The 25,521-nt window shown below is 45.1% G+C and overlaps 1 protein-coding gene across 1 annotated transcript in view; it reads left to right on the top strand.

Moving 5' to 3' along the window:
• Positions 1-25,521, top strand: part of radil2a (Ras association and DIL domains 2a) — a 79,268-nt gene that overhangs the window by 12,450 nt on the left and 41,297 nt on the right. Inside the window, exons 4-6 of the mRNA XM_072442779.1 lie at positions 4,809-5,161; positions 24,257-24,937; positions 25,174-25,211. Coding sequence (XP_072298880.1) covers positions 4,809-5,161; positions 24,257-24,937; positions 25,174-25,211 — 1,072 coding nt within the window. The remainder of the gene's footprint in view (positions 1-4,808; positions 5,162-24,256; positions 24,938-25,173; positions 25,212-25,521) is intronic.

Below are 25,521 nucleotides of genomic sequence, written 5' to 3'. Positions count from 1 at the left end.
TCTGTGATCAGTCACTCCAGTCTTATCCTCGTCTCTTATTGCGGCCTCCATTGTTGTGCTTATCACGGAGGCGGGGCCAGAGCACAGTGGGACGGGAACGGGGGGGAAAGAGAAACAAAGACGCCGAATCTTATCTTGGTTTTATGCCTCCGTTTAGCTCCGTTTAGCTCCGTTTAGCTCCGTTTAGCTCCGCGGCAATCGAGAAAAATGCCGGTCCTTTAAACGGTTATTTTTTGGCACTTTGTTTGTGACCAGCTTTTACATGTTTTTTCTCCACATATTTTTGGGGGATATAAACAGGAGCAGAGAGAGAACAGACAATCAAACGCCAAAATGAACGACCAGATTAGACTAAATTAGGCTAAAGTCGATGAAATTTGTCCAATTTTAGGTTAAATCCAATGCGTTGGTGAGACGCTTTCTGAAATTAAACTTATAACTTAATACGACATAAACATCTGCATTTAACATTTATTTGTCCTTCTTTTGAGAATGTTTGAATTTAAATGACTTACCGTATTTTCCGGACTATAAGTTGCACCTTTTTTCATATTTTGGCCGGGGTGCAACTTATACTTATATTTATATTTATACTCCGGAGCGACTTATATGTGATATTATTTGTTATTTTCACACTTGCAACCGCATTTCATACTCCAGTGCAACATATATGTTTTTTTCTTCTCTATTATGCATTTTTGGTGCGACTTATACTCCAGAAAATACAGTATATTTGCTGACAACAGTAAAACCACAATTAGGCCTATGGATTAATTAACCAAATAGTCTTGACTTCTTGATCATTGGGGACAAAGAAACGTCTTGAATTTTACTTCCTTATTTATTCTTTTAATTTATGTTATGCCTAAAATATCAGTTTTGCCCGACTTAAATCAGACTTATTGGACCCATGGACGACTATTGTGTGAGCGATGTTACTTTGGATATAAAGATTATTCTGTCAATCGATACTCGCGATGGTCCCGGTCACGGTATATAACATCAGAGTGAAACTAATTATTATGGATATGGAAGGACGATATTGAAAAATCTCAATACATTTTGGAGCGAGTGTGTGTTAAAATGTGTCTTTAAACGTATTAGTTGAGGTTTAATTATCAGACAAATGTGAAATGTTTGTCAAATGAATCACTAAAGTGCAGAAATGTCCCCTCACACACTCTTTCTGTGCCATTTTTCACTATAAACGATAGTAAACAACACAATATTATCTACATTTTAATATATAACGCCCACCTCTTAACATAGTGAGAATGTAAAAAGCAAAATGAAGTTATCTAAATTCAATCTATACATAAATCTATACATAAAATAGATAAAATAAATAAAATAACAATTCAAAAAAATATAATATATATAATATAATAAAATAAATAAATAAATAATATAAATATAGTAGATAATAATTGACTGCGACACCAACATGTGATACGGCGACGGCCTCCATGTTTGTTTTACCGAGCACGTCGAACTGTTCCCACCTTTGTTGTGTCACTTTGGGTCAAACGTTCCCAGCGCTGATAAGAGCCGCTCGCGTGACTGTGATTCTGGGACATTCCTGAGCCCAAAGCCACGAGCCGTTGCCGTGGCGCAGCGAGAGCGGCGTGAGAGCGAGCGAGGAAACATGTGACCGACTGTTACCGGATGGTCGTTTCTCTGTCACGGTTCAACATCGAGAGCGAGAAAAAAGAGAGGTTCGAGCAGGGGCCAAAAGTTCAAGAAAAAAGCTCGATACTCGATATTTAAATATCTGTTACCGCGGCGATGAAAAATGCACATCACCTTAAAGTGCCTGACAGGTTTTTATGATGACTTTATTTGGTGTGTTTATACATGTTGTACATATATAGTTTTACATGACTTAAGTGGCTGTTTGTGTAGAAAAGTTGAAAAATTGGTAGAAAATTACAGGAAGTGACATCATATTAATTCCATCCAAAGCTTGTCTATAATTTACTCAAAATAAACTACTTTTTTTGAGTAATTCAACTACATAAAAGTGCTCTCATATATTTTATTCGTCAAAAAAATAGAATAAAAAAGTGATAGTAGATGGGTTTTGCCCCAGTGATCCTTGTGATGTCATCCAACCAGGAAGTCAAATGATAAACCTTAAAAAAAAATGCTGTTCTGGGATCAAATGTGTATAATTTAAGGCAAAATTTTAAATATGTTTATCTCAAATGCATTTTAGTTCAATGAGTACTCCAACCTGTCAGAGGCACTTCAATGCCCGCCAAAAAAATCACTATAGGTTGAAAATTTAAACATTAAGTGGTAGCCAATATTTAAAACGGTCAAAAAAAGACAGAAACGTAGAGTGTAATCTCCCAAATAAGAGTATTAAGTGATATTTCTGCACTTTTGGGGTTAATGTTGTGGTCGACTCACGTTTTGTACAATACTCGAACTTCAACCAAGGCATTTACATATCACACATTTTGCACAGAAAACTATTGAATCCCAATACATTGATTTTACCATCAGAGATCGTCGGAGAAACGAGATCACGAGTCACTTTCTATCGCCGTATTGCCCATATTGCCCTACCATAAACAACCTTTGCCCTCGCCATATTATTGAGAATACGGTACTCAAAACACACTCATAGTAGTTTTATCATGTGGTTTATCCAACTAACTACCGTAATAAAGAGTCAGCGTGATCCATCGTTCGTCCAGGGGTGGTCCATGGCGGCAGAGGTTTCAAAAGATTGTCGTGCGATTGCGTTTCAATCTAAAGGCACCGGTCGGAGATGCTAAAATGAGCCGTCCGTCTCTGCTTTTCTCACTGTTGTTCATCTGTTCATCCTCGCATTTGGATCAGTCAAACCTCTTCTGATTTGCATTTGACTGGCTTAATCTTTCACTCGACCACATGGTTTGATGATGCTATTGTAAACGGGAGGTAGATTGTATCCCAGTTTCCCGCCCTTTCTGTTCGAAGAAGGATTGGCTTTATTGACAGCATACACTTCACATACTTTCACCCCTCTTTAAAAAGACAAACCGCCACGGCACAAACCACTATCAGGACAGAAAACACTCTAACTCAGGTTTACAATCAGCTGTCCGCCTTTATCTCGAAGCCGCAAATCGCTGAAGTGCAGATGTGAGTGGAGAGAAAAGGTGGGCGGAAAGAGGTGTGAAGGAGGTAAAGAAAATGCTTCTTTGAGTGTCAGGATGTACTGTATTTTCTGGAGTATAAGTCGCACCAACCAAAAAATGCATAATAGAGAAGAAAAAAACATATATAAGTCGCACTGGAGTATGAAATGCGGTTGCAAGAGTGAAAATAACAAATAATATCACATATAAGTCGCTCCGGAGTATAAGTATAGATATAAGGATAAGTCACACCCCGACCAAAACTATGAAAAAAGGTGCGATTTATAGTCCGGAAAATACGGTAGACATTTGAAACCTTTTCTACCTCAGCCAAGATGATTCTAAAGTCATTCAAATTCAAAAGTATTAGTATCGATTAGTATGAGTATCAACTGCACCTTGCTAGTTCTTTTTCTGTTTAGTTCTGTTTGGATCTAGCCTCTTGACCACTCACGAAGCGCTCAGGTCTGTTGAAATTGCGATTTGATGACTCACTCGGCCGCTATCGCTCGCAGAAAAGGCCTCGCGGGCACTTTCCCTCCTCCGCTTCCTCCGCTTCCTCCCGGTTTGTTGCGTTTGACTCGCGGCCAGCGCTCTGAGCTCCCGGCAGCGGAGTCGCTCTGATAAAGTTTACGGTGTGGGAACTCGGCCCTGACGCCGTGTTTTTTCGCGCGCGTCGCTTTTAAGTCCGCGCGCTAATGGTATTTGAACAAGTAATGCTAGATAGCCGTTAGATAGTGTTTGGTGGAGTGTTAAAAGCGATTTGTCGGTTTGATTGGGATTGTGATTGCGTAAAACTCGACTTGGACTGAGTTTAGATTTTGTTATAGTCAGTTAAAGAAAGGTTTATGAGATTATTATGACGAAAACAGGATAAACAGTCTAAAAAGTCAGTGTTTGTGGCCAACGAATCTGAGGATCACTGACCTTCAGTTGCCTTACTTCACACTTTACAGCTTCAAAAACATCAGAGATTTAATCCAAATGACTAGGAACCAAATTACGGGGGAACTATATCGTCAAAAGTGTCTCAATAAAGTTATGGGCCGTCGCATTATGTCAAACTACAAGCTCCTTTGCATTGGAACTACGGTACATAGACCATGATCCTTTGCTCCATTTAAGTGCAGAGAACATGAACTGTTATTTAGCACTTTTATATCTTCCTTCTTAGTAACGTTTTCATTTTGAACAATATGCTATTTCATATTGTGTATTTTTTTATCTACTGACCTTGTGTTTGCTCTCTGTGTCCTTAACAAAGATTAAAGTTGGGCTGCAACAATTAATTGGCCAATTATGTGTGTTCGACTATAAAAGACTAACGGTATGTATAATAGTGATCTGGACAAAACAGACTCTACGAAAACGTTTTCGAACAAAGACGGTGGACAGTTATTGAATCAAAATTTCCAAAAAGATCATTTCTCGAGATCAGGATGCGATGCACGTTGTTTTTAACATGTTTTTAGACGTGTTTTTAGACATATTTCCCTCGCTAAACAGCCTGAAGACGCTCCATTGACGCAGAAAATGTGTTCAACTTAATTTCAGCGACACATAGCGCAGTTACACTTGTATGACGTCGCTGGTGTAGATCGTTCGACCTTGAGGGTCAGTTGCCCCCAAAGTTGTATTGTAGTATTTGTAAAACATTGTTGTCTTCTGGCTCCTCCTCAGGCCTGAACGCTCAGGTCCGGCGCCTGCACAAGAGCCGGGCGCGCGTGGCCTCTTTGTTCGTGGACGGCAGCGGCGACGACGGCGTGGACGGCGGTGGCGACGGCCCGGGCCTGTGGAGGAGCCTCAGCGACATGGACGTGTCGGCCATGGGCAGAGCGGCGCTCCGGGCCCAGCAGAGCCAGCTCAGGGAGGCCCCGGAGGCCGAGGCCCCGGAGGCCGACAAGGACGAGCTGCGACTGGGACAGGAGAAGGAGGAGACGGAGAGCAGCGACGACAACACCACCCAATACTCCATCCACCCGCCCTTCGACTTCCCGTACTTTCTCCTGCTGCAGGGATACAGCCACAGACAGGTGAGTGGAGTGTTGAAACGGGTCTTTAAAGGTGCAATATGGAGCTTTTCTGGAGGAAGCTCTGTCTCTCTATAGAACGAGAGGGGTTTTTGCACTTTGCACAAAAATCTTCAATTCAAGTCAGAGTTTTCTTTAAAGTGACGTATGACAAGTTTTTTGTCACAATTTTTACCATTTTTCAATTTTCAAATTTTGACTTTATTTACTGTATTTATACCTTTTTTATTTTTTTTATTTAAGAACCAATAATTCAAAAAAATATAAAATCGTGGCCTAGAAAACCTAAGAAAAACGTCCCATTTTGTCCAAAGTCTGTTAAATTGATACATTTTCAGGTTAAGTCCGAATGTAATTTTTTCCATATTACGAATGTCCATTATAATGTTAGTCCAGTCCATGATTGTCAGTTTTTTTTTATACCCGTGGTACATATAAATCATAGTTTTACGCCAACCAAGTGGCTATTTGTGGAGAAAAGATGACAAATCTGTGTAGAGCATGACAGGAAGTGACATCACACTTGGGAGTCCCAGTGTTTGCTGAATAATTTTCCTAGTGTGATGTCATCGATTGCAAACAGGAAGTGAAATTATAAACCTTAAATTGCTATTCTGGGATAACATTTTATGATAATATTTATTCCGCTTTTTAAAACATATTCTTTATACCGTAACCTCCTTTTGTGTCAACCTAGCTTTACCTGTGTGAGAAATGCACATGAAAATAGACAGGATCAGCTCATTTTATGCGTCATTGCGGTCTGAAAAGTACTGAATAAACCCCAACCTGTCAATCCTATGTCCAGCTATGATATTTACTCTTAAAACGAGGCCATGAGGAGCAGCTCATGAGGTAAACAGGAGGCACAGGAGGTGCCGGAGTCTTACGCTAAGCTCCTTGTGTAGCGGCTAATTCCCCGTCAGAGAGCAGGCTGTTCCCGGGAAGAGACTCTGGAAAAACGTGACCTTCACTGCAACGATACAGCACAAAAATAATGTCGATTTGCATCATTTTGACAAGTTTGGACTCATTTCAATGGCATGTCTAAATTGGCGGACCTGTTTTGATCTTTTTTCAAGCTAAATTAGCCGCCGCGATCGGACATTCTGCAGGAAATGAAGAAGAAAATGTCAAAAACCACAGTCAAATAATCTTGGCTTATCAACTAAAGGAAAACAAAAAGTCTCTCTTACTTTTGCAGTGTTTAAAAAATGAACTTTGCAAACAAAAAACTGGGATTATTTGGTTCAGAAACACTTCCCTTTGCACTGTAGTAGGGCAGGCACAATATTCACATGTCCAACTTTGTTTTGATACTAAAAAAAAAAGACTCAATACTCAAAGTTAGACAGTAGTTTTACACCAATTTTTAGTTTTAATACTAGGACAGCACCTCCTTCAGTATCATCTTCGTCCCACGTATGTCCCGGTGTCCTGTGAGGAGGACGAGAGCGAGCAAACGTACGGGACAAAGTGATTACAGTGCGACTGCTACAGGATAAGAGCAGACGCCGTTCTGATTGCGGCGTGTGAACAGGGGAACACGAGGCGAGACGACGGAAGGATGTCGGTTGTCCCTGGCAACCGTTGACACGTTTTCTGCCGGAGCGAAAGTTGCCGGGCGGAGGAAACGTGAAAACGAGTGCCGGCGACGCTCCCGGACAGTCGTTTCTCTGTCACGGTTCGACCTCTGAGGGGGGAGGGGGAAGACGAGGTGGGCGGCAAATCCCCGGCTCAGACTGAACGTGGAGCTGGAGGAGGGGCTGGAGGAGGGGCTGGAGGAGGGGCTGGAGGAGGGGCTGGAGGAGGGGCTGGAGGAGGGGCCAGAGCTTCGGATTCTTACTGTTGGGTGTCTGCCTTCCACAGGTTGTTTTCCTACAGGTTGTTTTCCTATAAATGGTTGGCAAACATCATCTCACCCAAAAAAAAATCATGATTATAAAAACATGAAAAGACTGTAAAGCGCCCCCTACAGGCCGGACAACTCATTGAACTAAAATGCAGTCAAGTTTCATATATTAAAAATGTAGCTAAAAATGATAAAAAAAATTTTTATCCAAGAATAGTTCATTTGTTAGGTTTATAATTTCACTTCCTGTTTGTGATTGATGACCAGAAAACACTTGGCAAAACTCATCTGATGACTTTGTTTTGTTGAATGAATGTTTATAGTCAAAAAAGTTGTTTCTTTTGTGTAATTTATGCATAAACTTTGACTGGAATGAGTGTCCCTGGTGTGATGTCACTTCCTGTTATTATCTACAGATTTTTCATCGTTTTCTCCACAAATACCTGCTCGATTGGTGTAAAACTATAATTTATACGTATGTCAGGTTTAAATACACAAAATAAAGTCAAAATTAGGACATCGTAAAAACCTGTCATGGGCCCTTTAAACCATGTTGTTGATCTAATGATTAAGTTTTGAGCTCAAATGTCTGAGTGAAGTGCAAACTGATCCCCCATAAAACAATAAATACCAGATTACACATGCAAAACATGCAAAATGCAAATATGTGGTCAGTTAACAGCATCAACAATCAGCTCTAAACCAGGTGTGAAACATTCTCGACAGACTCTTTCTCTTTCTCGGCCCGTTTTGCCTTGGTTAGAGCCGATGCCCCGGAGTCTGCGGCTTCAGCTCAACCCGTTTACAGGAACAGGAAGTGCCGTTTTGTCTGAGCCGCTGCCTTGGAAACGCTGAGCGGGCGGGACGGCGATGACAGACGGGGCTCGGGGACAAGCGAGCGCTCCAATCCGACAACAGTCCGACGAGATACAGGCGCGAGCAGGAAGTCAACATAGAGAGAACACAGAGAGAACACGGAGAGAACACGGAGAGAACATGGAACACAACACAGAGAGAACATGGAACACAACACAGAGAGAACATGGAACACAGCACAGAGAGAACATGGAACACAACACAGAGAGAACATGGAACACAACACAGAGAGAACATGGAACACAACACAGAGAGAACATGGAACACAACACTGAGAGAACACTGAGAGAACACAGAGAGAACACAGAGAGAACATGGAACACAACACAGAGAGAACATAGAGAGAACATGGAACACAACACAGAGAGAACATAGAGAGAACATGGAACACAACACAGAGAAAGCATGGAACACAACACAGAGAGAACATCGAACACAGCACAGAGAGAACACGGAACACAACACAGAGAGAACATGGAACACAACACAGAGAGAACACAGAACACAACACAGAGAGAACACGGAACACAACACAGAGAGAACACGGAACACAACACAGAGAGAACACGGAACACAACACAGAGAGAACACGGAATACAACACAGAGAGAACACGGAACACAACACAGCGAGAGCACGGAACACAACACAGAGAGAGCACGGAACACAACACAGAGAGAGCACGGAACACAACACAGAGAGAACACGGAACACAACACAGAGAGAGCACGGAACACAACACAGAGAGAGCACGGAACACAACACAGAGAGAGCACGGAACACAACACAGAGAGAGCACGGAACACAACACAGAGAGAGCACGGAACACAACACAGAGAGAGCACGGAACACAACACAGAGAGAGCACGGAACACAACACAGAGAGAGCACGGAACATAACACAGAGAGAACACGGAACACAACACAGAGAGAACACGGAACACAACACAGAGAGAACACGGAACACAACACAGAGAGAACACGAAACACAACACAGAGAGAACACGGAACACAACACAGAGAGAACACGGAACACAACACAGAGAGAACACGGAACACAACACAGTGAGAACACAGAACACAACACAGAGAGAACACGGAACACAACACAGAGAGAACACGGAACACAACACAGAGAGAATACGGAACACAACACAGAGGACACTGGACACAACACTGAGAGAACACGGAACACAACACAGAGAGAACATGGAACACAACACAGAGAGAACATGGAACACAACACAGAGAGAACACGGAACACAACACAGAGAGAACACGGGACACAACACAGAGAGAACACGGAACACAACACAGAGAGAACACGGAACACAACACTGAGAGAACACGGAACACAACACTGAGAGAACACGGAACACAACACAGAGAGAACATGAAACACAACACAGAGAGAACACAGAACACAACACAGAGAGAACATGAAACACAACACAGAGAGAACACAGAGAGAACATGGAACACAACACAGAGAAAGCATGGAACACAACACAGAGAGAACATCGAACACAGCACAGAGAGAACACGGAACACAACACAGAGAGAACACGGAACACAACACAGAGAGAACACGGAACACAACACAGAGAGAACATGGAACACAACACAGAGAGAACACGGAACACAACACAGAGAGAACACAGAATACAACACAGAGAGAACACAGAACACAACACAGAGAGAGCACGGAACACAACACAGAGAGAGCACGGAACACAGCACAGAGAGAGCACGGAACAAAACACAGAGAGAACACGGAACACAACACAGAGAGAGCACGGAACACAACACAGAGAGAACAGGGAACTCAACAGAGAGCACACGGAACACAACACAGAGAACACGGAACACAACACAGAGAGAACATGGAACACAACACAGAGAGAACACGGAATACAACACAGAGAGAACACAACACAACACAGAGAGAGCACGGAACACAACACAGAGAGAGCACGGAACACAACACAGAGAGAGCACGGAACACAACACAGAGAGAGCACGGAACACAACACAGAGAGAGCACGGAACACAACACAGAGAGAGCACGGAACACAACACAGAGAGAGCACGGAATACAACACAGAGAGAACACGGAACACAACACAGAGAGAACATGGAACACAACACAGAGAGAACACGGAATACAACACAGAGAGAACACAACACAACACAGAGAGAGCACGGAACACAACACAGAGAGAGCACGGAACACAACACAGAGAGAGCGCGGAACACAACACAGAGAGAACATGGAACACAACACAGAGAGAACACAGAGAGAACACAGAGAGAACATGGAACACAACACAGAGAGAACACAGAGAGAACACAGAGAGAACACAGAGAGAACACAGAGAGAACATGGAACACAACACAGAGAAAGCATGGAACACAACACAGAGAGAACATCGAACACAGCACAGAGAGAACACGGAACACAACACAGGGAGAACACGGAACACAACACAGAGAGAACATGGAACACAACACAGAGAGAACACAACACAGAGAGAACATGAAACACAACACAGAGAGAACATAGAGAGAACACAGAGAGAACATGGAACACAACACAGAGAGAACACGGAACACAACACAGAGAGAACATGGGACACAACACAGAGAGAACATGGGACACAACACAGAGAGAACACGGAACATAACACAGAGAGAACACGGAACATAACACAGAGAGAACACGGAACACAACACTGAGAGAACACGGAACACAACACTGAGAGAACACGGAACACAACACAGAGAGAACATGAAACACAACACAGAGAGAACACAGAGAGAACATGGAACACAACACAGAGAAAGCATCGAACACAACACAGAGAGAACATCGAACACAACACAGAGAGAACATGGAACACAACACAGAGAGAGCACGGAACACAACACAGAGAGAGCACGGAACACAACACGGAGAGAGCACGGAATACAACACGGAGAGAACACGGAACACAACACAGAGAGAACATGGAACACAACACAGAGAGAACATGGAACACAGCACAGAGAGAACATGGAACACAGCACAGAGAGAACATGGAACACAACACAGAGAGAACATAGAACACAACACAGAGAGAACATGGAACACAACAAAGAGAGAACATGGAACACAACACAGAGAGAACATGGAACACAACACAGAGAGAACATGGAACACAACACAGAGAGAACATGGAACACAACACTGAGAGAACACTGAGAGAACACAGAGAGAACACAGAGAGAACATGGAACACAACACAGAGAGAACACAGAGAGAACATGGAACACAACACAGAGAAAGCATGGAACACAACACAGAGAGAACATCGAACACAGCACAGAGAGAACACGGAACACAACACAGAGAGAACATGGAACACAACACAGAGAGAACATGGAACACAACACAGAGAGAACATGGAACACAACACAGAGAGAACACGGAACACAACACAGAGAGAACACGGAACACAACACAGAGAGAACACGGAACACAACACAGAGAGAACACAGAATACAACACAGAGAGAACACGGAACACAACACAGAGAGAACACGGAATACAACACAGAGAGAACACGGAACACAACACAGCGAGAGCACGGAACACAACACAGAGAGAGCACGGAACACAACACAGAGAGAGCACGGAACACAACACAGAGAGAACATGGAACACAACACAGAGAGAGCACGGAAGACAACACAGAGAGAGCACGGAACACAACACAGAGAGAGCACGGAACACAACACAGAGAGAACACGGAACACAACACAGAGAGAACACGGAACACAACACAGAGAGAACACGGAACACAACACAGAGAGAACACGGAACACAACACAGAGGACACTGGACACAACACTGAGAGAACACGGAACACAACACAGAGAGAACATAGAGAGAACACAGAGAGAACATGGAACACAACACAGAGAGAACACGGAACACAACACAGAGAGAACACGGGACACAACACAGAGAGAGCACGGAACACAACACAGAGAGAGCACGGAACACAACACAGAGAGAGCACGGAACACAACACAGAGAGAGCACGGAACACAACACAGAGAGAGCACGGAATACAACACAGAGAGAACACGGAACACAACACAGAGAGAACATGGAACACAACACAGAGAGAACACGGAATACAACACAGAGAGAACACAACACAACACAGAGAGAACACAACACAACACAGAGAGAGCACGGAACACAACACAGAGAGAGCACGGAACACAACACAGAGAGAGCGCGGAACACAACACAGAGAGAACATGGAACACAACACAGAGAGAGCACGGAACACAACACAGAGAGAGCACGGAACACAACACAGAGAGAGCACGGAACACAACACAGAGAGAGCACGGAACACAACACAGAGAACACTGAACACAACACAGAGAGAACGTGGAACACAACACAGAGAGAACGTGGAACACAACACAGAGAGAACGTGGAACACAACACAGAGAGAACGTGGAACACAACACAGAGAGAACACGGAACACAACACAGAGAGAACACGGGACACAACACAGAGAGAACACGGAACACAACACAGAGAGAACACGGGACACAACACTGAGAGAACACGGAACACAACACAGAGAGAACATGAAACACAACACAGAGAGAACACAGAGAGAACACAGAGAGAACATGGAACACAACACAGAGAGAACACAGAGAGAACACAGAGAGAACACAGAGAGAACACAGAGAGAACACAGAGAGAACACGGAACACAACACAGAGAGAACACCGAACACAGCACAGAGAGAACACGGAACACAACACAGGGAGAACACGGAACACAACACAGAGAGAACATGGAACACAACACAGAGAGAACACAGAACACAACACAGAGAGAACATGAAACACAACACAGAGAGAACATAGAGAGAACACAGAGAGAACATGGAACACAACACAGAGAGAACACGGAACACAACACAGAGAGAACACGGGACACAACACAGAGAGAACATGGGACACAACACAGAGAGAACACGGAACATAACACAGAGAGAACACGGAACATAACACAGAGAGAACACGGAACACAACACTGAGAGAACACGGAACACAACACTGAGAGAACACGGAACACAACACAGAGAGAACATGAAACACAACACAGAGAGAACACAGAGAGAACATGGAACACAACACAGAGAAAGCATGGAACACAACACAGAGAGAACATCGAACACAACACAGAGAGAACACGGAACACAACACAGAGAGAACACGGAACACAACACAGAGAGAACACGGAACACAACACAGAGAGAACACGGAACACAACACAGAGAGAACATGAAACACAACACAGAGAGAACACAGAGAGAACATGGAACACAACACAGAGAGAACACGGAACACAGCACAGAGAGAACACGGAACACAACACAGAGAGAACACGGAACACAGCACAGGGAGAACACGGAACACAACACAGAGAGAACACGGAACACAACACAGAGAGAACATGGAACACAACACAGAGAGAACACGGAATACAACACAGAGAGAACACAGAACACAACACAGAGAGAACACGGAACACAACACTGAGAGAACACGGAACACAACACTGAGAGAACACGGAAAACAACACTGAGAGAACACGGAACACAACACAGAGAGAACACAGAGAGAACATGGAACACAACACAGAGAAAGCATGGAACACAACACAGAGAGAACATCGAACACAACACAGAGAGAACATGGAACACAACACAGAGAGAGCACGGAACACAACACAGAGAGAGCACGGAACACAACACAGAGAGAGCACGGAATACAACACAGAGAGAACACGGAACACAACACAGAGAGAACACGGAACACAACAGAGAGAGAACACGGGACACAACACAGAGAGAACACGGAACACAACACAGAGAGAACACGGAACACAACACAGAGAGAACACGGAACACAACACAGAGAGAACACGGAACACAACACAGAGAGAACATGAATCACAACACAGAGAGAACACAGAGAGAACATGGAACACAACACAGAGAAAGCACGGAACACAACACAGAGAGAACACGGAACACAGCACAGGGAGAACACGGAACACAACACAGAGAGAACACGGAACACAACACAGAGAGAACACGGAATACAACACAGAGAGAGCACGGAACACAACACAGAGAGAGCACGGAACACAACACAGAGAGAGCACGGAACACAACACAGAGAGAGCACGGAACACAACACAGAGAGAGCACGGAACACAACACAGAGAGAACATGAAACACAACATAGAGAGAACACAGAGAGAACATGGAACACAACAGAGAGAGCATGGAACACAGCACAGAGAGAACACAGAGAGAACATGGAACACAACACAGAGAGAACATGGAACACAACACAGAGAGAACACGGAACTCAACAGAGAGCACACGGAACACAACACAGAGAGAATGTGGAACACAACACAGAGAGAATGTGGAACACAACATAGAGAGAACATGGAACACAACATAGAGAGAACATGGAACACAACACAGAGAGAACGTGGAACACAGCACAGAGAGAACACAGAGAGAACATGGAACACAACACATTGAGAGCACGGAACACAACACTGAGAGAGCACGGAACACAACACAGAGAGAACACGGAACACAACACAGAGAGAACACGGAACACAACACAGAGAGAACACGGAACACAACACAGAGAGAACACGGAACACAACACAGAGGACACTGGACACAACACTGAGAGAACACGGAACACAACACAGAGAGAACATGAAACACAACACAGAGAGAACACAGAGAGAACATGGAACACAACACAGAGAGAACACGGAACACAACACAGAGAGAACACGGGACACAACACAGAGAGAACACGGAACACAACACAGAGAGAACATGAAACACAACACAGAGAGAACACAGAGAGAACATGGAACACAACACAGAGAAAGCATGGAACACAACACAGAGAGAACATCGAACACAACACAGAGAGAACACGGAACACAACACAGAGAGAACACGGAACACAACACAGAGAGAACACGGAACACAACACAGAGAGAACACGGAACACAACACAGAGAGAACATGAAACACAACACAGAGAGAACACAGAGAGAACATGGAACACAACACAGAGAGAACACGGAACACAGCACAGAGAGAACACGGAACACAACACAGAGAGAACACGGAACACAGCACAGGGAGAACACGGAACACAACACAGAGAGAACACGGAACACAACACAGAGAGAACATGGAACACAACACAGAGAGAACACGGAATACAACACAGAGAGAACACAGAACACAACACAGAGAGAACACGGAACACAACACTGAGAGAACACGGAACACAACACTGAGAGAACACGGAAAACAACACTGAGAGAACACGGAACACAACACAGAGAGAACACAGAGAGAACATGGAACACAACACAGAGAAAGCATGGAACACAACACAGAGAGAACATCGAACACAACACAGAGAGAACATGGAACACAACACAGAGAGAGCACGGAACACAACACAGAGAGAGCACGGAACACAACACAGAGAGAGCACGGAATACAACACAGAGAGAACACGGAACACAACACAGAGAGAACACGGAACACAACAGAGAGAGAACACGGGACACAACACAGAGAGAACACGGAACACAACACAGAGAGAACACGGAACACAACACAGAGAGAACACGGAACACAACACAGAGAGAACACGGAACACAACACAGAGAGAACATGAATCACAACACAGAGAGAACACAGAGAGAACATGGAACACAACACAGAGAAAGCACGGAACACAACACAGAGAGAACACGGAACACAGCACAGGGAGAACACGGAACACAACACAGAGAGAACACGGAACACAACACAGAGAGAACACGGAACACAACACAGAGAGAACACGGAACACAACACAGAGAGAACACGGAACACAACACAGAGAGAACACGGAACACAACACAGAGAGAACATGAATCACAACACAGAGAGAACACAGAGAGAACATGGAACACAACACAGAGAAAGCACGGAACACAACACAGAGAGAACACGGAACACAGCACAGGGAGAACACGGAACACAACACAGAGAGAACACGGAACACAACACAGAGAGAACACGGAATACAACACAGAGAGAGCACGGAACACAACACAGAGAGAGCACGGAACACAACACAGAGAGAGCACGGAACACAACACAGAGAGAGCACGGAACACAACACAGAGAGAGCACGGAACACAACACAGAGAGAACATGAAACACAACATAGAGAGAACACAGAGAGAACATGGAACACAACAGAGAGAGCATGGAACACAGCACAGAGAGAACACAGAGAGAACATGGAACACAACACAGAGAGAACATGGAACACAACACAGAGAGAACACGGAACTCAACAGAGAGCACACGGAACACAACACAGAGAGAATGTGGAACACAACACAGAGAGAATGTGGAACACAACATAGAGAGAACATGGAACACAACATAGAGAGAACATGGAACACAACACAGAGAGAACGTGGAACACAGCACAGAGAGAACACAGAGAGAACATGGAACACAACACATTGAGAGCACGGAACACAACACTGAGAGAGCACGGAACACAACACAGAGAGAACACGGAACACAACACAGAGAGAACACGGAACACAACACAGAGAGAACACGGAACACAACACAGAGAGAACACGGAACACAACACAGAGGACACTGGACACAACACTGAGAGAACACGGAACACAACACAGAGAGAACATGAAACACAACACAGAGAGAACACAGAGAGAACATGGAACACAACACAGAGAGAACACGGAACACAACACAGAGAGAACACGGGACACAACACAGAGAGAACACGGAACACAACACAGAGAGAACATGAAACACAACACAGAGAGAACACAGAGAGAACATGGAACACAACACAGAGAGAACACGGAACACAACACAGAGAGAACACGGGACACAACACAGAGAGAACATGGGACACAACACAGAGAGAACACGGAACACAACACAGAGAGAACACGGAACACAACACTGAGAGAACACGGAACACAACACTGAGAGAACACGGAACACAACACAGAGAGAACACGGAACACAACACAGAGAGAACACGAAACACAACACAGAGAGAACACAGAACACAACACAGAGAGAACATGAAACACAACACAGAGAACACAGAGAGAACATGGAACACAACACAGAGAAAGCATGGAACACAACACAGAGAGAACATCGAACACAGCACAGAGAGAACACGGAACACAACACAGAGAGAACACGGAACACAACACAGAGAGAACACGGAACACAACACAGAGAGAACACGGAACACAACACAGAGAGAACACGGAACACAACACAGAGAGAACACGGAACACAACACAGAGAGAACACAGAATACAACACAGAGAGAACACGGAACACAACACAGAGAGAGCACGGAACACAACACAGAGAGAGCACGGAACACAGCACAGAGAGAGCACGGAACACAGCACAGAGAGAGCACGGAACACAACACAGAGAGAGCACGGAACACAACACAGAGAGAACACGGAACACAACACAGAGAGAGCACGGAACACAACACAGAGAGAACAGGGAACTCAACAGAGAGCACACGGAACACAACACAGAGAGAACACGGAACACAACACAGAGAGAACATGGAACACAACACAGAGAGAACACGGAATACAACACAGAGAGAACACAACACAACACAGAGAGAGCACGGAACACAACACAGAGAGAGCACGGAACACAACACAGAGAGAGCACGGAACACAACACAGAGAGAGCACGGAACACAACACAGAGAGAGCACGGAACACAACACAGAGAGAGCACGGAACACAACACAGAGAGAGCACGGAACACAACACAGAGAGAGCACGGAATACAACACAGAGAGAACATGGAACACAACACAGAGAGAACACGGAATACAACACAGAGAGAACACAACACAACACAGAGAGAGCACGGAACACAACACAGAGAGAGCACGGAACACAACACAGAGAGAGCGCGGAACACAACACAGAGAGAACATGGAACACAACACAGAGAGAGCACGGAACACAACACAGAGAGAGCACGGAACACAACACAGAGAGCACGGAACACAACACAGAGAGAGCACGGAACACAACACAGAGAACACTGAACACAACACAGAGAGAACATGGAACACAACACAGAGAGAACGTGGAACACAACACAGAGAGAACGTGGAACACAACACAGAGAGAACACGGAACACAACACAGAGAGAGCACGGAACACAACACAGAGAGAGCACGGAACACAACACAGAGAGAGCACGGAACACAACACAGAGAGAGCACGGAACACAACACAGAGAACACTGAACACAACACAGAGAGAACATGGAACACAACACAGAGAGAACGTGGAACACAACACAGAGAGAACGTGGAACACAACACAGAGAGAACACGGGACACAACACAGAGAGAACACGGGACACAACACAGAGAGAACACGGAACACAACACAGAGAGAACACGGAACACAACACAGAGAGAACACGGGACACAACACTGAGAGAACACGGAACACAACACAGAGAGAACATGAAACACAACACAGAGAGAACACAGAGAGAACACAGAGAGAACATGGAACACAACACAGAGAGAACACAGAGAGAACACAGAGAGAACACAGAGAGAACATAGAGAGAACACAGAGAGAACATGGAACACAACACAGAGAGAACACGGAACACAACACAGAGAGAACACGGGACACAACACAGAGAGAACATGGGACACAACACAGAGAGAACACGGAACATAACACAGAGAGAACACGGAACATAACACAGAGAGAACACGGAACACAACACAGAGAGAACACGGAACACAACACAGAGAGAACACGGAACACAACACTGAGAGAACACGGAACACAACACTGAGAGAACACGGAACACAACACTGAGAGAACACGGAACACAACACAGAGAGAACATGAAACACAACACAGAGAGAACACAGAGAGAACATTGAACACAACACAGAGAAAGCATGGAACACAACACAGAGAGAACATGGAACACAACACAGAGAGAGCACGGAACACAACACAGAGAGAGCACGGAACACAACACAGAGAGAGCACGGAACACAACACAGAGAGAGCACGGAATACAACACAGAGAGAACACGGAACACAACACAGAGAGAACATGGGACACAACACAGAGAGAACACGGAACACAACACAGAGAGAACACGGAACACAACACAGAGAGAACACGGAACACAACACAGAGAGAACACGGAACACAACACAGAGAGAACATGAAACACAACACAGAGAGAACACAGAGAGAACATGGAACACAACACAGAGAAAGCATGGAACACAACACAGAGAGAACACGGAACACAGCACAGAGAGAACACGGAACACAACACAGAGAGAACACGGAACACAGCACAGGGAGAACACGGAACACAACACAGAGAGAACACGGAACACAACACAGAGAGAACATGGAACACAACACAGAGAGAACACGGAATACAACACAGAGAGAACACAGAACACAACACAGAGAGAACACGGAACACAACACTGAGAGAACACGGAACACAACACTGAGAGAACACGGAACACAACACAGAGAGAACATGAAACACAACACAGAGAGAACACAGAGAGAACATGGAACACAACACAGAGAAAGCATGGAACACAACACAGAGAGAACATCGAACACAACACAGAGAGAACATGGAACACAACACAGAGAGAGCACGGAACACAACACAGAGAGAGCACGGAACACAACACAGAGAGAGCACGGAACACAACACAGAGAGAGCACGGAATACAACACAGAGAGAACACGGAACACAACACAGAGAGAACACGGGACACAACACAGAGAGAACACGGGACACAACACAGAGAGAACACGGAACACAACACAGAGAGAACACGGAACACAACACAGAGAGAACACGGAACACAACACAGAGAGAACACGGAACACAACACAGAGAGAACATGAAACACAACACAGAGAGAACACAGAGAGAACATGGAACACAACACAGAGAAAGCACGGAACACAACACAGGGAGAACACGGAACACAGCACAGGGAGAACACGGAACACAACACAGAGAGAACACGGAACACAACACAGAGAGAACACGGAACACAACACAGAGAACACGGAACACAACACAGAGAGAGCACGGAACACAACACAGAGAGAGCACGGAACACAACACAGAGAGAGCACGGAACACAACACAGAGAGAGCACGGAACACAACACAGAGAGAGCACGGAACACAACACAGAGAGAGCACGGAACACAACACAGAGAGAACATGAAACACAACATAGAGAGAACACAGAGAGAACATGGAACACAACAGAGAGAGCATGGAACACAACAGAGAGAGCATGGAACACAGCACAGAGAGAACATGGAACACAACACAGAGAGAACATGGAACACAACACAGAGAGAACACGGAACTCAACAGAGAGCACACGGAACACAACAGAGAGAGAATGTGGAACACAACACAGAGAGAATGTGGAACACAACATAGAGAGAACATGGAACACAACATAGAGAGAACATGGAACACAACACAGAGAGAACGTGGAACACAGCACAGAGAGAACACAGAGAGAACATGGAACACAACACGGAGAGAACACGAAACACAACAGAGAGAGAGCATGGAACACAGCACAGAGAGAACACAGAGAGAACATGGAACACAACACAGAGAGAACACGGAACACAACACAGAGAGAACACGGAACCCAACACAGAGAGAACACGGAACTCAACAGAGAGCACACGGAACACAACACAGAGGGAACGTGGAACACAACACAGAGAGAACGTGGAACACAACACAGAGAGAACGTGGAACACAACACAGAGAGAACATGGAACACAACACAGAGAGAACGTGGAACACAGCACAGAGATAACACAGAGAGAACATGGAACACAACACAGAGAGAACATGGAACACAACACAGAGAGAACATGGAACACAACACAGAGAGAACACGGAACACAACATAGAGAGAACAGGGAACTCAACAGAGAGCACACGGAACACCACACAGAGAGAAAGTGGAACACAACACAGAGAGAACGTGGAACACAACATAGAGAGAACAGGGAACACAACACAGAGAGAAGAACTCGCTCACAAACTTGAAGAACAGTAATGTTTTAGACCGCGAGAATGAGCAAAAATTAGCGATTTCGCCGTTGTTTGGTCGCAGTCTCAATAATAATCCTGAACAATCGTTAAATCGAGATGTTTTTTCTCACAATAATCGCAACACTAACATTTGATATTACGACATCTCTAAACCCAAAACATTATCTATTCATTCTTGTTCATTGGCTACATTTAGTTCAGTCAAAACAGAGATAACTGAGATGTTAGATATATTTATTGAAGATTTATTATCTCACAACTACGAATGTATTACTGTTCATCTAGGGATATAATACATAAATGGAAAAAGGAAGGAAATTGTGTTATAACAAATGAAGAGTGGGAACAAACATGTACAATCCCAATGGAGAGGCACAAAATGTCAGGCCTGGAAATACTTGTGTTGGGAAAATGTATCACAGTATTTCATAACACCAAGTGCGTATTATTCACGGGGCAAGTACCGACTCATCACAAGCACTGCCCTCTAGTTCATAAACACCGGACTGAGATTAACGAGGCTCTGCCAACTTCAACCTCGCCGTCCCGTTCCACTTTAAAACCACATAACTCGGACGTAAAACTCCGACAATGGAAACTATGGCTGGATACTTGGGGAACGCACTTTTGGTTGCCGCAAAAACAAAGCGATAATGACAAGGAAATGGATGATGGGGGCGTTAACCAGCCAACCAACCAACCAACCAATCAACCAACCAACCAACCAATCAAGGACGGGTTTGATGTCACATTAGACATTTACAAAAGGATGGAAAATTTGACATTTACTGTGTATATTTTTGCTTTTTTCACTTGTTCCGTTTGTTATTGCTTTATAAAATTATGGGAATGAGAAAGTGGAGGTGGTTGGATGAACTTTGACATCCAATGTGAGTAAAACGAACCTCCCCTTGCTCATCAGATGTCAGCCCTGCACGAAACAAGATGTAATTTTACGTCCATTTGTTTGTACAGGCGTATAATTACCGTCTGTCTCGCTGCGAACGGAGATCATCACTAGCATCGCGGGCGTTCACTCTCTTAATCCCGCCTGGCACCTCCACATCGCCCTCGGTAATAGCATTAGAGCCAGAAGGTGCTTGGCGTCGCTGTAATCGTGTCTGGTCAGAGCCGCCCCGCCCGTGGCTCGTCCGCGCGCCCAGACTCGGTGCCAGGCCGACATGTTGCGCAAGGAAGCTAAAAGGAGTCGGCATGTGGTGTTTGGACGATGGGCAAAGGGTTAGATATCTTTTACTGCGTCACAACGCCAGGAGGAGCCGACGCAGGTTTATAACTGCTGCGTGGCGCCCCTTTCGTCGTGGCAACTGCTTCTGTCTTTTGTTAGTTTAAGTTTGTGCTTGTACGTCGTAGCTCACAGTCGTATCCGTGCAACACATTTGGGATTTGGATTAGCAGTTCAAAAGTCCTTTTTAAAACCTTTTATGTTCATTCTAAAGTTCCGGCAAAATCATCACATTTTAAAATAAATAACTGCAAATTAGGTTGGGGTGCACGGTGGCAAAGGCGGTTAGCGCTCTTGCCTCCCAAGAAGGAGATCACGGGTTCGATTCCCGGACCAGACCAACATCACATGATCTCTCTGGGTGGAGTCTGTATGTTCTCCCCGTGTTACCGTGGGTTCTCCGGGTTCTCCGGCTCCTCCCACCGTCCAAAGACATGCATGTGTTAGGCAAAATTGGTGACTCTAAATTCCACTCCTAATGAATGTGAGAGTGTAATGTCTATGTCTCTGTGTTGACCCTGCGACAAGTTGGCCACTGTCCAGGGTGTACCCCGCCTAAGGCCCGAAGTCACTGGGATAGGCTCCAGTCACCCGCGACCCCGAAAGGGAACAAGCGGTAGAAAATGGACAATGGAAGATGGACGGCAAATTAATTTTTTACAACTCAATCGTGCTTCATAACCATTTCTTGAGAGATGTTCTGAAGCATCATGTATATTGGTGTAAATTGGTGTAAGTCTTTTTTCGTGGCCGAGACTGACACGACTGATGAGCGCCGGCGATATTTTTGGGTTGCTATGGGCCAATTTAGATTTTTTTTCATCATGTGATTGAATTGACTTTACTGCAAACTAACGGTAGCCCTGTTTTGCACTAAAGTCTTCAGATAAAACCGCATACTTTAGACAGCAGGTTGGCCCAAAGAAAGTACCGGCCTGTGTTTAATGCATACTGGCCCAGCGTTTAGTTTCCTCCCTCATCATTAGCTCACCTCAGTTGTATTTGGATGATTCATACATGTTTGAGTAACCCTGTATTGCACTCCCTCCTTGCGACGCTTGAGCGCTCAGTAAAATTCCGAGGAAGTCTGATTGACGGCAAACCGACTTTTTGTTAAGGTGTGGCTTTGATCAATGCTGCGGTTCATTTCCTGTTATTGATTGAGGAACATTTACAAGACCAGTAAACATCAGATAACTAGAACAATCAAACAAGCTAATCATTACCAGGCTTTTAGATAGAATTTGAAAACACCTCGTCCAAATAATTTTGTCTGGGGGTACGGGGGACTAGGCGAAAAAAAACGAGTAGCTTCTGCATTCTCCGGACCACGCCTTGGCAGCCGATCAGAGCCAGGCACACAAATTTTGTCGACCAATCAGCGCGCAGCATGCAAATTTTCACTTGTAAACCGTAAACTGTGATGGCAGACTATTGTCAAATGCTTCCCGGCCCGATTTAATAATGATATTCCCTTTTTTTCTAAGATGTATTAATAAAATAGCCGTCCCTGTACTCGAAAATGCCCGTCCACGTTTTAAAATACCTCGTCCAAAATACGGGAAGACGGGTCTCTATCTAAAAGCCTGATCATTACGTCTGATTAACCGTTCTATTTGGAAGTACATTCTCTTTGTCCAAAACTGCATTGGTGTGAACTATCAGAAAGAAATCAGATTACTCTTGACTGTTTCCATGACATCAGCATTCAGTAAGCAGACAACAATCCTATTCTTGACGAGCAATCGCTGTTGTCTGATCAGCATCATCTTTCTCTCTCCAGGATTTCGTGATCTACCTGATGAGCGGCACCACCACCATCTTTGGCCGCTGCAGGGAGCACAGCAACGGCGACGACGAGGAGCGACTCAATGTGGACATTTTGTTATTCGCGCCGGACGTTTTTCCGCAACACTGCTGCGTGAGGCGACTGGACTGCACTGGCTGCGCCTCCGAACCCAAGAGGACCACCGCCACCATGCTGAAACCTTTACACGGCGCCCCCGTCACTCGAAACGGCTTCCTCCTCAAAGACGAGGTCGAATTGAGCCCTGGCGATCTAGTCGGATTGGGGAAGGACTATTTGTTCATGTTCAAAGACCCGACGAGTTCCTCCGCGTTGTCGCAAACGCCTCCGTGGATGACCAAACTCTGTCCCAACTCCGACCCGAAAAACGCCCCCCGCTTCCCTTGCGACTCCCCCAAAAACCTGCCGAGCAAACCGTTGGCGCCGCGTTGGAGGGATCTGGACGGGACGGAGGCTGCGCTTAGCTACGACCTGCACCAGGAAGAGCGCATTTTGGGAAAGATCTTGACGATGACGGACGCCGACGGGAGCGAACCGAAATTGACTCCGGCGTTCCTGCTGAGTCTGTGCGTCCAGCATTCGGCGAACACGTGCGATCTTGCACATTTGAGACAGCTGCTGCTCAAGATAGCCGGCCAGATCCAGCAAATTATGTGGGTGAGTGTAAACCCTATATTTCTTTCGGATAAGCGCGCTATTGTACACAGAATCCGACCCGCTTTACTCTTATCTGTTCACCGCCAGATCTGCTTATTGTGTTCGGAATAATGTCCCGTAATCAAGTGTGCCATCAAGGGTGTAGGAACGCACTCGGAGTCGCTCGAAGTTTGCAAGTTTTGCGCACGGGCGTGAACTGGATCGTTTTCTTTCATTATGTCTTTTGCACGTTTCAGGACAAGACAAAGGAGCTTGCAGCGATCCAGCCAGAAACGTGAGTAGAGCGACCGCGACAAACTTCCCGGAGATAAACAACAATGTCACGCTGAACAGCAGAAAGGGCGAGAGTGACGAGGGGGGAGGCTTCTGGCACTCAGCACCGTTTTGTCTCTGACACTGTGGTTTTACATGCAGTTCTACCTGAGAAACAAAAATGTATTTCAAATCTGTCCGAAAATAACCGCTATAATCTCAAAAGTAGGTAACTATTGTTTCATGGGTTCAACAGCAGTAAGTTTTGTTGACAATTTAAGGCAGAGGAAACATTTGAAAGTCACTGATTCCAGTCCTGATGCAGGCTTGGG

The sequence above is a fragment of the Eucyclogobius newberryi genome, unplaced genomic scaffold (genome assembly GCF_026437365.1).
Source record: "Eucyclogobius newberryi isolate DKJ021-1_F unplaced genomic scaffold, fEucNew1.0.hap1 SCAF_13, whole genome shotgun sequence".
In the NCBI taxonomy this organism is placed as follows: Eukaryota; Metazoa; Chordata; class Actinopteri; order Gobiiformes; family Gobiidae; genus Eucyclogobius; species Eucyclogobius newberryi.
Note: the sequence above shows the minus strand (reverse complement) of the source record. Positions and strands in the feature narration are given on the sequence as shown.